This window comes from Austrofundulus limnaeus, unplaced genomic scaffold, assembly GCF_001266775.1.
Source record: "Austrofundulus limnaeus strain Quisiro unplaced genomic scaffold, Austrofundulus_limnaeus-1.0 Scaffold54, whole genome shotgun sequence".
Lineage (NCBI taxonomy): Eukaryota > Metazoa > Chordata > Actinopteri > Cyprinodontiformes > Rivulidae > Austrofundulus > Austrofundulus limnaeus.
The window spans coordinates 2,333,172-2,348,755 of NW_013952456.1; the positions used below are offsets into that span (position 1 = coordinate 2,333,172).

Consider the following 15,584-nt stretch of genomic DNA (forward strand, 5'->3'; position numbering starts at 1 on the left):
ACTTATCATAAACAAAAAAAAAAAAAAGATCGGTCCAGGTTCATCAACAAGATGGAAGCACAGCTTAAAGTGTTATTGAAGTCATCTGTTGAAACATGTATTTTTTCATATTGCAATATGCATCAGAGTAAAAAAATGGCAATTTCAGTTTTTTCTAATATCCTGCAGCTCTACTTCAGAACCCTAACAGTGACCAGCTACAACTGAACCAAGGTTACTATATGATGTGGTTTACGTTAATGTTTAGTTTCATTTAACAGAAAAAAACAAGTTAAAGAAATGAATAAAAAATCTAATGTAATAAATTAAATCTGCTTTTGTTTTAAAAGCATTTAAGCTGCGATATTTTCCAGAAAATACAAATAATTGCACAAAATTTCAACAAACGCAACAAAGTCTCCAACAACAACATTACTCACCTRATTAACTGCAGCTGCAGAACCTTTCTTAAAGCGTCTCAAGGTTAAACTGATAAATCTAYCATGAAACTAAATATGTGATGGAGTCGTACATGATTTTATTTTAATTAGATGATCAGTTTCTTTGGCTACTGAAACAGTTCCTAATAAATAAATAGCTTTGCTCTTCATGGTATATCCTGGGGAAAAGTGTCCTTCACACTTTAAGCAAGTTTGAACTGCAGAATTAGGTGAACCAGAATCATTAGAGCTGTTTGAGGGACATAATCTTCATAGATCATAGACTTGCATTTTCTCATTTGCTCACACTCTCWCAGCAGAAATCTCTGCCAAAGCACAAACATGACTGAGGCTTTAGAGGAGAACCAGAGTTTACTGCCAAACACAGAAACAAAGATAGCTCCAGGATTTACTGGAAAAAGACCAAAATGTTTGTCAAACGGCTGCACAGTGATGCAAAAAAACAAAAACGACGAGGTCTATTGTTTTACTGCATTTARACACAATAACATCCCTCCACGGCAAATGTTACAACCTGTCCTACATTACTGATGATGCCTTCAGTGTACAGCCAAACATAATTTAGCTGCATTCAGAACAGGTAAATTAAATCCTTTCATGAAAACAGGCAGCACCAGAGTTTCAAAATGCAAACACGCAAGTTTAAAAACTTCTAATAGAGACGTGGAAATAACTTCTAAAAAAACAAAAACATGGAGGCGTCGGCACACAGAGTTTATGTTGCAGAAGCACTTCAAATGTTGTTCCTTCATGAGCAGAAAGAATTTTATAACCCTTCAGACAATATAGGAAGCATCATTCTGATGGCATGGTGCTTTACTGACAACATTTATTCAGCAACATTTGCACAAACTATTCCACATTTAAATGTTTGTGTGAATAAACGTGACCTATCATCATGTCAAATCAAATATTAAAGGTTTAAATAGGAAAAATAGGCTGCTGTAGTGTACTAGTCATGTTTGCATTTTGTAAAAAATATAATGAATAAATACTTTATCTACAGTTTGTTTAAATATATTAAAATAATGTTTTGAACACTTTTGAGCAGTAGCAAAAAAACAAAAAAWAATAATTTTGAGCAGAAAAGCCATACAGCACTATTCAACTGGTGGCCCGCAGGCCACAACTAGTCTGCGAGTGACAAAAGTTTGGCCCGCCAATTGGTTCATTCATCATGTCAGCCCAAACCCCTGGTTTTCTACTTTAATTACTCKAAGTTCTTTTAGTTAAACACAGACATGTTTGGCATCTACAGAAACATCAGAACCTTCGCTAGAAGCTGGTAAAAACATTTCTATGAAAATCCAAGACAGTTAAAACTACAAGCAGTTGAAGATAAAATGATGAAAGTGAGAATAAAATTGGTTTAAAAATTTGGCAAGTCAGAGATGTCAAAATATTCATGTTAAATAGGAGACAAAGTGTTATTTTTGTTTTATTATTACTACTTTCATCACATAGTGTTCTGTAGGTTGTATTCATGGTTAAATGCAGTAAAATAAACTATATGAATGGTAACAGATCTTTGTAATACTTGGTTTATTTACATAATTACATCACTTGCTGGATGTTTGGCCCCTGAGCAGTTGGCCTGCATCAACTGTGGCCCCCAGAGCAATTTAGTTGAATAGCTCTGCTGTATAGTTTTCTCATTCTCCCTGTAAGCTAGCATTTATTTTACTTTTCTTTCCAGCTGGTAAATCTTAATATTTAAATATTTAAGGTTTCCTCTTTAAAATGATAGACTCCTCATTAGAATAACCTAGATATAAGATTCAGACAAAAAAAACACGAGTTGTTCTTGTTAGGAGTTATGATTTAAAACATTAGATATCTTAAGGCTCCCAGTTTGAAAAAAAAAACAGCTTAAAAAGCAAGAATCTGAAAATGTGCTTACGTTATTTTTGATCTAACTTGACTTAATCCTCAGTTTGATGCTAGGGGTCACATATCTTGTTCCTTTTTAAAATTATTTTTATTGATAACAAAAATGAGCCAAAGAGTCTGAACGGCATCAACATGTTSTGCCATCATGTGAAGGGCGGTAAAAGAAAGCAAACCTTTTGCTTTTCAAATACAATATTTCTGTAAAACAGAACCGCATGACTCAAGAAAAATACTTTGCATTATCTCAATCTCCTGCACAACATGTGCAACTTGTGAAATATGTATATGCTGATTAATATATCCACACTAAGAGCCAAAGTTCATCCGCTGCTCTGCTTAGGGGAGCGGATTAAAAAAGAAAAAGAAACCTGCTGAGAGCCGAGCACGGCTCTGAAGTGGAACCCTTCACTGTGGGGACTCCCTCAAAGTGGAATGCAGTCAACACACGTCGTGGGGAAGTACAAAAACAGAAGAGTTGGGGGGGGGGAGGGGGGGGACACCGACAGAGGCAGAAAGAAAACGAAGCGAATAGAAAGTGAGAGCCCTGGTGATAACCTGAAAATGCTGCAGGTTTGATCTTCAACATTTTCTGTATTACCATCAGCTCCTGAGAACAAACCCAGAAACAAAATTCAACATTTTAACCATTTCCTCCAGGGCAAAAATAAACTAGATTTACCCATCTGTAACCTCAAGGGTAGTACTGTGGCAGAACAGAAACACTGATAGAAAGTGTCGCTGCAACAACAACAAAAAAAGGCTTAAAATTATTCATGAAATTACTAAATGTTCTTTTTGCATTCCCAACATTCAGCCTCACGTTCAAGTCAAGTAATGAGCAATTTTAACCAAATTGGCATCAAAAATTACACCAATTAAATCATTGCTACAAAAATCAACATTTTACAGATGATGCTATACTCCATGTGTCAAACTTAAGGCCCGCGGGCCAAATCTGGCCACCGAGAACATTTTATATGGCCTCAAAAGAGAATACTTTAACAAAAAGAAACCATAAAACTATTTTACATTTAAAGTATTTAGTGCATTCTTCTCATGACAGCTGGCCAACTTTCAAGCCAAGAAAATTAAGTTCGAATTTTTCAATAATCTTCGAATTTGGTGCGGAAAGAGCAACAATGAAACTTTAACTATGGTTATCTTTTGCTGCATTTGTTTTCTTAATTTAAAGTCAAATAATTGGATTTTCTGTGATTGACTTGTGACCTGTCCAGGGTGTAGCCCGCCCCTCTCACTGTGACTGCTGGATATGAGCACCAGTGACCCCCRTGACCCTAGAAAAGGAATAAAATGGTACAGATAATGGATGGATGGATAATTGGATTTTTAGTGACCTGACTTGATGGATTGTGATAAAGGTACGTAACACATAACAAATGAAATAGTTGGACAGTAAGATAAGAAATAAATGCTAATGATGAAATTCTAAATTTAATCTTTTCTTTATTCGTTATGAAGGAAATTTTGTAACCGATTAATTGAATTTTAGATGCAGTATTGTATTTTATTCATGCTGACCATTTCAGCCTTTAAGTTAAAGCAGACAAAGAGTTGGTGTGTGTCTTATCATGTGTTCTTTCTTTAGTCTAAACAAAAATGAGTTACGTTCTACATCTGATGTAAAAGGTACCACCTCCTGGGGTGTAACCAGGAAGAAAGATACATTATGAAGTCATTTCATTATTATAGAAGAAAGAAGTTGTTTTTGATTTAAATTGAGACTTAGATTTAACAAAATTATTCATTCACTTTGACAACATAAATTTATTGAACATAAACAATGGCTGTTAAATAATGTTTCCCTCAGGATTTCTAAGATTTTTGAAAAAATTAGACAAAGTGAAACTTTGGATGTGTGAAGAGCCTGCAGCATGGTACCGACAGTGGCACTGGATTCACAACACAAAGCAGCGCAAGTATAAACTGCCAACTTCGATCATTATGTTTTTATGATAGTTGAAAACTTAAATCATTATCAAGATCAAAATCTGATTCATTGCCCAGCCCTACTGTGAACCTGATTGGAGTCAGAAGATTGAGAATAAAGTTTTTAAGAAGAAATCCAGTTGTATTCCTGTTTATTCTGATTCCATTTTGAACGCATAAGTTTCCTACAATTTGGTGACCCCAACGTGATGGATGATCTTGAATAAGCAGAGAACATTGGATTTTATTTTTGTTATGAATGTTCTGAATGCTACATGAAACAATTTGAAAAAGGTATTTCTTTAAGAACAATTTATTTTACATTATATCTATAAATAAAAACACAAATTGGCCCTTGGCTTGGACCAAGTTTTGAATTTAGCCCCTTTATTTAACTGAGTTTGACATCCCTGCTGTAAAGTCTTTCAACACCACCTAAAAATCCCAGGGCTGTCACAATCCCCGCTCAGACAGGAGGCGTTAACAGTGAGAGCAGAAATTTGTCCTTGTACGTGAGTAAATTCAGGTTGTCTAAAAAATAAAAATAAAAACAAGCAGAAGTGTCACGTATGTAAGCCTGATGTGCTCCGACTGGCAGAGGTTTCCACGCTGCATCTGCAATCAATCACCAAGAAACTCTTGCTTCAAAATGAAAAAGTCTTAGATATTACCTCTGCTCATCTTAAATATATTTAACGGGACAACGTCTGTCACTGTAGGAAAATGATTCGGGTAATGTTGCAGTGAGATGACTACAGATAAAAGCTACGACAGCAAGGTCATAAACTGAGGCCCACATTTGGTTTTCATCTTTCTTACATCACCATCAGTACCATCAGGGTCATTTCTGTGCCAAATCACCATCCTTGTGTCTGACACCTCCCCTCTCGCCTCTCCCCCATTCGTCATCTGGGCCATTAACCGAAAAGGCCATTTCTGGAAATCTGAGTGACGAGGCTCAACTTTCAACTGATGCAGTCAGACCTGAGCCAACAAGCCAGTGACGCTGAAGCTAGAGAACTTTATGCTAAAATTGGGGTCTCAATAGTAATGATGAAACTAGCATACCTTAAAGCACATGTCAAACTGAAGGTCCGCAGGCCAAATGTGGACCACTACGGTATTTTATGAGGCCCATGGCAGCTTCAAAATATGTATTAATGTCTTAAAATAAGCTGCTTTAAAGCCAGAATTGACTATAAACTACATTTCCCATAATGCATGTCAATTATTTTAATCAAAAATTATGACATCCCACAACTGAGGTGCACAGGATTTAAAAGTAGCCAACAAAATTTGCTGTGTAAAATCTTTATTTTCCTGCAATTTTACCTGCTAATTTTGCTAAGGCCCAGTTGTACTGGGAAGTGTTAAGTTCCCACTTATAATTCGCAATTTTAAACTGGAATGCCCATCAAGTGGCAATTCCCTGTGGGAAAGTGGAAAAATTCAGAATTCAACATGGCAGCTACTCAGCACAACTCTGAGTAAAACTCTCTTCCTTTTAATAGTATTTCTGTATTTATYTCACAGTCAGTCGTACACGTAGTACTTTTCAGTGGTTATAAAGGTGTTAAAATGTTTAAATGCAGGAAACACCAGGTAGAGCACCKTTATTTCTTAGTGGTGCTCAGCTGTAGCAACGAGACGAGGAAGGTGATGTTTAGAGTTTAGCCAAAGTTAAAGCATTAAAATAATATCCTTTACCACTTAAACATAATTTCATGTTTGCAGTTTGCTCAAACGTTCCCCCTCATATGAACCACAGGTAAATGGTGTTAATTTTTGGGTAGAGTCCTGTTGTGTTGCAAATCCATTATAAATGGAGTGAAATGGACAGAATTTCCTCAGACTAAGTGCAGTCCAGTGCTTCAGTCTTTGCCTAGAACATCTTGTCAAATCCCAGTGAGCCTTTTTTCCCCCTCCAACCTGCCAACCTTTTTTAACAAGTGGTCAAAACTGTGACTACACATTCAACACGCTGACACCTGCCTCGACAACATGAAAAATACTACATTCCTGTGAAAAACCTGCCTCATCAGGCTGCTGCCACATGGATACTTTATTTTTTTGATACATATCTGTTTCGTGCATCCAGCGATTAAAATACTTCAGTGTATCCAGACAAATGACCCAGTTTAGCTGCATATTGGGAGTGAAAACCTGACAGATTAAAACCTCTTCAGACGTGTTTTCCATTAGTCAACATGTCTGCATCATGTCTGCCTTTCTGTAAAGGATGGAGGAATTGAAGGAGACAGAAGAGCAGGAGTATGACGATGTTAGGCATACAGATAGAGTAAGAAGTGTTACTCATTACATAAGCAGTGTTTCAGAGTAAATTAAAATACATAAAGAACTTCAAGGCTGTTGTTTCTGTTGACTACACTTTCAAAATACAGGGTGAGTCAAATATCTCTACCTCAACAAGTAATGGGTGAGGGGGGACTATCTTTTAGGTTATGTCCAGAACATGGTCGCCATCTTGAAAGCCACCATATTGAATCAAAGTTCAAACAAGAGATATTACACATCTGATTGTGGCAATCCATTTTGAGACAATTCTGGTCTTCTCCGATATGGTAAATGACCCCCTTCCCATTGAAAACAATGGACTTTAATTCAATATGGTGGCTTTTAAAATGGCATCAATGTTCCAAACAAAAGAGAGGCCCCCCTCCCCCATTACTTGCTGGGGTATTGAGATTTTTCATTTCTGAAACAAAAGGGTGTCCTGAGACTTTTGACTCACCTTGTATATCATTAAATACCATCCTGAAAATGTAAATTCATAATCTATGTCTAACATTTGAAAAAGTATAAAGGTTCATGAAGATATAGCAAACATCCCAGGATGTGGACGCAAGAGGAAATGCAACCCCTGGTTGACCAGACAGATGGAAAAGACCCAAAAAGAAAAAGTACCCAAAAGCATTCAAGTTGAACCCTAAAGCTCATGATTTGTCACTTTCTGGTCGCATCATCTGATTGTTTAATCGCAATAAGCTCCATGGGAAAAAAATTAATAAATAAAACAAGCCAGACAGCTCCAAGACTGAAACAAACACAAAAAGCCCAAATATAATTCACCAAAATACAAGTCAACAAGCCTAAAGTTTCTGGTGAAGGTTTCTGGAACTAATGAGAAAAAACTAAAGCTTTTAAGTTTTTGGTCAAAACAGTAGAAAGGTACCAACAAATTAATCTACATCATAAGCATTAGCATGTTAGCTTGTCGCCAAAGCCTAAAGGGTGTGTTAGTTGGTTAAACCATTATGAAAAACGATTCACACATTTACAGATTTAGGCTAATATTTGATGTGAATCGTACCTGTTTGGCGAGGTTAACGGCATCAGCGTGAAGTCTGTCTCTCAGGTGAGGGTCCAGCTGGAAGGCAGGTGCAATCTCCACAACCTGAAAAACCAACAAGACCTTAATACATAATACTGAAAATTAAAACTCAAGCTGGTTACAGATAAAACACTGACTAGTTGTAACAGTTTGGTAATGAACATTTTTGCTACAACTAAATGTCTGTTTTGGATATCTGCTGAATAAAAACTGCTTTTTAAACGCATCAGGTGTAAATGCCTTCATTAGATTGTAGTTTTTTGGTGGTGAGAGCGGTAAAACATTAAAAAATTGTGGCCAATAAAAAGCCCAGCAATGAGTAGAAAGATGCTAAAAGGTTGCATGGAGCCACAGAAAAACCACAGTTGGAAAATAATTGTTGGTTCATTACCAGAAAGCTTTTTCCCCCCAACCACAAAGCTGCCATTTAGGTTCTTGTTTATGCTAAATGGACTTGTTTGTTACTGTCCACCCAAATCACTTAATTTCCCCCAGTTTGCAAATGAAAAGACAGTAAAAGAACCATTTTACCAACCAGCATTTAGTAAATAATCATATTTTGTCGTAGTTTCCCTTTATTTGACCCACAACATTTCCAAATTTTTTAAACCACTTGTTTTATTTGTAACTTCAGACCTTTTATCAGATCTGTCAGACACAAATCGACCACTTTGAGAATTCAAAACATTTTAAAAATACAGTTCTGATAATAAAAAAAAAAATCATAATCTCATGTAGGAAATTAAATCCCAAAATAAGATCCAACTCAGATCCTGAATAGCACTTAGAGACCTCGCTGCACCACCCCCGAACCGTCCCAAATCCATTTCAAACACTTATTGTTGCTCAAAAAATAAAAAAGGATCAGATCAGAAGGGGAGGCAGATTAACTAAATCAAAACCCAGCAGCTTCAGCGTAAACAGCCCCACTAAAATGATTATCATTTATAATTTGATTAAAGTGGAAGGATGAAAGTGATGAGAACGCCCGATTAAAACTGCTTTGAGGTGACAGCGCTTAATAAAATATCAACGGTGAGAGCTTTGTTACAGCGAGCTACAATTACAGGAGTAATTTTATTGTCCCTTTAATCTGGTATTAAACCATTTGTTATTCTGACAATTAGATGCTATATTAATGTTACAGTGCAAACGATCTTAATAAATGTCTATATAAAGATAAATCAACCACCTACCAGAAAAAAATTAAAAATAAAACCAAGTGATTTGATGCAGTTAATTTTTTACCCATTCGTTTTAAAAAAAGCAAACAGCAGAGGTTGCAAGAATATTTCCTGCTTGTGGTCTTTGCTTCATTACTTAACCAACAGCTAACAGTCAAYGAGCTTTTGCTTCTTTTACAAACCATTTAACATTTGTTTGGCTTCTAGTTGGTGTTCTGCTTCTTTTAGTTTTAAAATCTCAGTTTCAGCAGTTGTTTGGCTCTCATTTTATCACAGAAAACACCGGTTTAAATCCAGGCCTTCACCTTCTGGTGTCGTCTCTGAATGGAGCAGTCTCTCTCGTACAGGTGGATCACATTCCCATATTTATCACCTGAGGAGAGACACAAACAGGTAAGGTTTAAAAAAATTAGATTGAGTTTATTTAATTTAAAGCAACAGTTTGGGTCATTTTAAGTGGGGTTCTGTGGAAAGAGTATGACCGATATCATCTTACCTGTTGTAGATTGTAGTGTTATTGTTTCTTCCCATTTTTAATTCATCATTCTGTACATTTTTATCCCATCTTAGTAATAAAACTTCAAAAAGACAATTTGGTTTCCATTATGGTAAAAGAGTTCCCTGTTGTACTTCGAGTTCACACTTCAGTAGTTATGATTCTGATTATTAAAAAAGGTGAATAAATTAACGATTGGGCAGTGAAACCGGGCTTGGAGAAATCAAGATTAATTCTGAGCAAATTGACGAGCTAAAGGCTAGTCTCAGCAGAGCAGATCCTGATACAACTCAGCTATAGTTCAAATGATTATAAAGTAAAATAAAATGTACATTACCCAGGGTTTTTACAGGTAAAGAAACTGACAAATGAACCAAATACTTGTTTTCTTTCTAAATCAGGAATGACAGCAGCAGCTTCCAGAATCCAATAGAAGTAAACATGTTTGTGTCATTCTAACAGTTTGTGAATATGAATAAGAAAAGCAAAAAATTTAAAATCCCAATATCTTGTTTAGTTTTATTTCCAAATTTTTCTAGAAGCATAACTGACAAACAGTAGTAATAATCACCAGTTTTACCAATTAATGTCACATTTATAACAATGCCATTAGATGGTTTTCAAATCCAATTTTTATTTTCAATGATCTGAGGACCCTCACTTGGTGTTTTATGACCAGGAGTGGGGGTGCTTACCACAGCTTTCAGAACCACTGAATCAAATCATTTATAAGTCATCAGACCAACATAACACACAAACTGACTTACAGTTAAATAAAAAACGCTAGAAAACAAAACTGCTTGGGTATTTAAGAAAAAAAGAGAAAAGGGGAATAAATAAATCAAATGAAGCACATATGTTGGATAAAAATAAAAAATTAATTTGAATTTTGAAATAATTCCAAACCAAAAGCACTCACTGAGCATGGCACCATGTAAAATAAATGCCCATTCAGTGATGAAGTTTAATATAAACTCAAAGTGGAGACAAGCTTCCTGTAAATGTTGGTGTTGAGTTTCTGCTCTGAGTGTGTGTGGTCAGTGTCGAGTTTACCAAGAGTGGAAAAAAATATGGATCATTTCCCACATCAGCTATTTCTCTTGCTTTTATTTTAGTTTTAAAATAATGAAACTCAAATCATCCATCCATTATCTTTAAACACTTTTCCATTCAGGGTTTCAGTGGAGTTGATGGACGTCAAGTTGTTATTGTGTGAGAGGCGGGGTCAACCCTGGACAGGTCGCAAGTCCATCACAGAGACAAACAGGACAGGAACCCATTCATGTTCTCAGCTTTTGTGACAATTCAGAGTTACCAATGGTGATTTCCACTCTGGTTATTTTAAACACAGTTACGTGACTAAGTCCAAACACCATCAGTGAGCATACGATCTCTGGTAGCGGCTACATTGGTTTCAATCACAGTGAGAGGTTTAAACTTCAATAAAATCTGAAAAACAGCATCGAAATCCACCAGGAGGACCACAAAACACTGTGCTATGGTTCTCATAACTGTGACTCAGGATACAGCCATCATCCCAACAAGGAAGGAATATTTTTGCCACTTTCCCCAAGCTAAGATGCTAGGCTAACAGCTGGATTAGAGAAAAAGGGACGAGCTGAGTTTGACTGGAACTATGGACTTATCGTCTGCTCCAAACATTTTATCTGAGGTAAAAGACCAACACCGGACCACCCGGATCCTATTTCTGCACTTAATGTCTCTAAACAGGTTCAGTAAACATCGTTTTTACTGCACTGCTAGCTGTACTCTTAGCATCCATGCTAGCCTCATATAGTGATCTACTGCAGTCAGGCACACATAAGGTGATACAGTATTATACTTGCACAAATTTTAAACATCACCACTAAGTTTAATGATGCAGAAGCAGTGGCTCGAGTAATAAAAATACACACAGACACAAATGATAGATGCCACAAGCTAAGCTACAAGGTAACGTAATTCCAGTCGCTTCAAGTCTGTCGAAGACCTCGACCCTCCAGCCAACCTTTCAACTGAACTTTCCTGTGATTCCTAAAGTGACTAAATTCGCTCTGGAAATTTTTACWATATGAACATCGAATCTCCGTATAATCCACGCGACTTTGAGAGAGCGGCAGATAATGTCTATAAATAAGCGTGACGTCACACCCAACTTAGGGCTGTGCATTATATTCAGTAGACTAAAAACGATATGAAGTTGGCCTACGGTAGAAATTTACTCTACCGTCCTGTCGTCAGTTACGTCATCGCACCTGTGTCAACATGGCTGTGAGTGCAGAGACAACTGAGCAAGTGGACACGCAAGTTTTCTGAGAAAAAACATCTTGTTTTTTATGTATTGTTACCCACAGAGATGATAAAAAAAAATAGGTGGACGTTCAGTCATAAATCCATCTTGCTAATATAAAGTTGTCTTCTGCTCTGATGATGAGCAGCAGCTGATAAGTTCAACAGGCAGAAGCTCAATGTATGGCAGGCAGATATTACATTTATTTGGCTTCACCACACTTACATTCCAGTTATCTGAAATTGTTTTATGACAGGACTATGTGCAGCTTAAGCCCCTTAAGGTCCTGTCACACTAACATTTTAGGCAACATTGAACTTTTTATGTCTAAATGAGTAATTTTACTTGAAGTACTGGTTATAACAGGCACTTTATTTTGATATTGTTGAAAATTTGAGAAATGTTTTTGTTGTTGAAACCGTTTTGCAATTTATAGAAAACGTTCTTTTGTACTTCTGTTATGTTCATTTGCACTACAGCAAAAAAAGCTGGATTTGATTATAATTACAGTTTTCTGCAAAATAAAAGCTCTAAAAATTACATTATCTTTGCTTTTTATGATCGTTTTCTACCGCGATACATACTGTTACAGTAAAGGGATTCAATTTATACCGTGATATGAATTTGAGGTCATACTGCCCAGCCCTAACTGAACATGAATCTTTTGAGTCTGTAGGAGGAAACTGGAGTACTGTAACAAACTCCACACAATAAGATCACAGGCAGGAAGGCTAACCACTGCTCCACCAACTTACCCTTCAAAAACTCAAATCAGTTAAAGGAAACCGTTAAAGAAAAAAAAAAACAGAAGCAGTGGAGTGAACTCACCAAGGATCTGTACTTCTATGTGTCTTGGCTTTTCAATGAACTTCTCTACGAACAGAGCTCCATTCCCAAAAGCAGTCAGGGCCTCGGAGTACGCCCGCTGGTAGTTCTCCTCCAGTTCCTGACAAACAAATAAAAAATCTGTTTCAATTCATGCAGCATAAGCGAGTCACAGCAGAGATGTGTGAATTACATTCATTTTATTTTTAAAACTTCATCTCCGACATCCACATTTCTTTCAACACACATGTTCAGCAGCCCTCAGGGAGCTGAATTCTACACATTATCTGTGGTGGATCACAGCCCAACATGTTGAAGGTCATGGCTCAATCTGTTTATCAGCCTGAGACATGTCACCCAGTCTGCRGCGGMGAGGGGAGMGACACTGACTCAACACCATGCTGCCCCTTCCAGAGCTTCGGGAGAACAAACTCCAGCTCATCCTCAGATGTCATCTCGTAGCCTTGAGAAAAAGATGCTGCCGGAGGTGAAACCATCAGGCTGCTAAGGCAACCGACCACGTYAGCGCCGCTTAAAGCTGAACTGCGTTCCTCCCCGTCTTATTTTCTCTGAAACCCGTGCAAAGATATTTTTTTTWAAAAAAGGAAGCGACTGCAGATTTCACAGCTTTACCAGAAATTTTCTAACCGCAAGTTTACTTTAAATGTCAGCGCCTGTTCTACATCTGATCAAATTAAATAACGACCGTTAAAAAGGGAGTGGACGACATTTAGCAGCAACAATTCACTTTAAAGCTTCCAGTCTCTTCAACTGTGGCATTTTACTCAAATTATGCACGCAGTACTCGTAATTATCAGCATAAATCTGGCTTTTCCGGAACACCTCGTCCTCCAATTAGTGGAGAAAAATTGACTGGTTTCTTCTGAACATGTGAGCCGGTCCACAATGCATCAGGTCCTAATGACAACTGAATCAGTCCTAAGTCACATACTGAGCAAAATTCTGGTTTACATCCTGAAAGTTTCATCGAAATTCATTAGAGATATTGTGCTAACACTCAGAGAGGAACATGATGGCAAAACCAGGAATGTGGGTGATAAAAATGAATATTTTTGGATTTATTTCAGGACAAATGTTGAATCCAAACATTGAGCTTCGGGTTATTTATCCATATTCAGAGGATTCAGCTTCTTTTAACTGAAAATTAAAGGCTGTAACACACACTTTTTTTTAAATAAAAATTGAAAATCTAAACAAATTGTCAATTTTCATTAGAGCTACATGATATATCATTTGAACAGTCATCGCCGTATATGTGTACTGTAGTCACGTTGCAGGTCCTGCGATGTAGGAGACAAATTAGATCAACGTTTTAACTAGAGACTAAACCATTAAATCACGAGTCACTGCACTAAACGGTCACGGGCTTTTATTTTGACAGGTTGCCTTTTGTCAAAATTTATTTTGTTGCAAAACTTCTAGGACAATAACGTAACATTTTTAAAAGAAGTGTCTGAGAATTCACGAGCAAATGTGCAGAGAACTGGAGGAAGAGGGGTAAAATAAAGTTAGCATGAATGCTAATATTAAAGCGTAGCAGAAACAAAAACTAAGGCTGTGCCTCACTTCATGGGTTGAGCCGACGTGGACCGCGGCTGACAGTATGTGGGCCGTAGGCCACTCGCGTCAGCTGCATAAAATGGCAGAAATGTGACGGTCTAGTCCAATTTTTCCCAAACTTTTCAGATTTTGACCCACAAAATCCCAGCAGCAGAGACCTGAGTCCCCAGCTGTTGTCAATTGATAAACATTTGATTTAATTTTCAYGTCAAACAAAGAAGAGCATAGTAACAATATTTATTATACTATTTTTGTCCATTTTAAGTAATGTTATTCTTTTGTAAAAACAAAGGAAAAAAATTCTTGTCATTTTTTGTGTAATTAATTCAAAAGATATTTTCAGGACCCCACCTTGATGTTTCAGGAGCCCACTGTGGGTCCCGACCCCCAACTTTGGGAACCACTGATCTAGTCCACAGAAGACATTGTGTGACCTTGCGCTGCCTCATTATCATGGTGATATGTTTTATATCACAACGCTTCAGTTGTTTTTTTCAACGTATAACTTCATAAAATTAAGTTTTAATAGAAAAAAGTTACAAATAAATAAAAAAGGCAATAATTTGAGTTTAGCTTCAGTATAAGTATACTGTACTGCATACTGCTATAGTATATTTTATTTAACATCTCATTGCAAGAAAACTTTCTTCAGCTGAGTCGCTTCACTTACATTTTTTGGTCCACGTGTTAAATTTCCAAACTCCGCTGTAAAAAAAAATTTATTAACCTGTCATTGTTTTTCAGTTTAATTTGCTGACCGCACAATGAATTCTGGGATATAGTCGGCCAAGTAGGATACTCAGATGCAGCCTATGTTTTTGTCGGCCGCGTTTGTAGACGCCTAAGAATTGGGACAGCCTATGGCGCAGGGCAGTGACACAAGGGGGGCAACGTCAGCTGCAACCCACGAACTGAGGCACAGCCTGACAGACAGACATGTTAGGTGGTAAAACACAATTCATGTTGGCACATGATAGAAGGAAACATGTAGTCACAATAAAAAAATAAAGTTAAAGTAAAAAAGGGTAAAAGTACAAATACAGAAAACAGGTTCATTATTAACAAGATTGCAGCAGAACCTAAACTGATGCCATAATATATATATTACAGGGTTAATTTTTGCCAATTTTTTTCTAATATCATGCAGCCCTAATTTTCACTGCATCAAAGACCATCTGAACCAACATTCCTGCAGGTTCGTCTATAAAATAAATTTATGATTACAGTGATGCAGTGAACGTCTAAAACCACGACTGATGTGCTCTACAACATGTAAGCAAAATATTAAACCTTGATTCAAAATATAAAGTGACAAAAACAGTCTGAGTCACAGCATCTGACAAAACTGAATTTAAAAAAAAGGTAACAGGCTTTGAAAAGTTGTCAAACCAATTTGCAAACCTGTTGTTTCTCAGATGACAGGAGTTTTGACAGACTAAAATTTGGAGAATTCCCATTAGTGATTCTCACATCAGTTCAATCAAGCCCTCTTTTTTATTTATTTATTTATTTATTTATGTTTTTGCCACTAGAGCTTTGAAGCATTTGATGTGTGCCTCTCTTTTTTCCCCCCAGAAAG

The 15,584-nt window shown here is 36.8% G+C and overlaps 1 protein-coding gene across 1 annotated transcript in view; it reads right to left on the reverse strand.

Moving 5' to 3' along the window:
• LOC106517946 (pyruvate carboxylase, mitochondrial) overlaps nucleotides 1-15,584 on the reverse strand; it is a 382,167-nt gene that overhangs the window by 337,887 nt on the left and 28,696 nt on the right. Inside the window, exons 7-9 of the mRNA XM_014008998.1 lie at nucleotides 12,428-12,545; nucleotides 9,119-9,186; nucleotides 7,609-7,692 (exon numbers count right to left, since the gene is read on the reverse strand). Coding sequence (XP_013864452.1) covers nucleotides 7,609-7,692; nucleotides 9,119-9,186; nucleotides 12,428-12,545 — 270 coding nt within the window. The remainder of the gene's footprint in view (nucleotides 1-7,608; nucleotides 7,693-9,118; nucleotides 9,187-12,427; nucleotides 12,546-15,584) is intronic.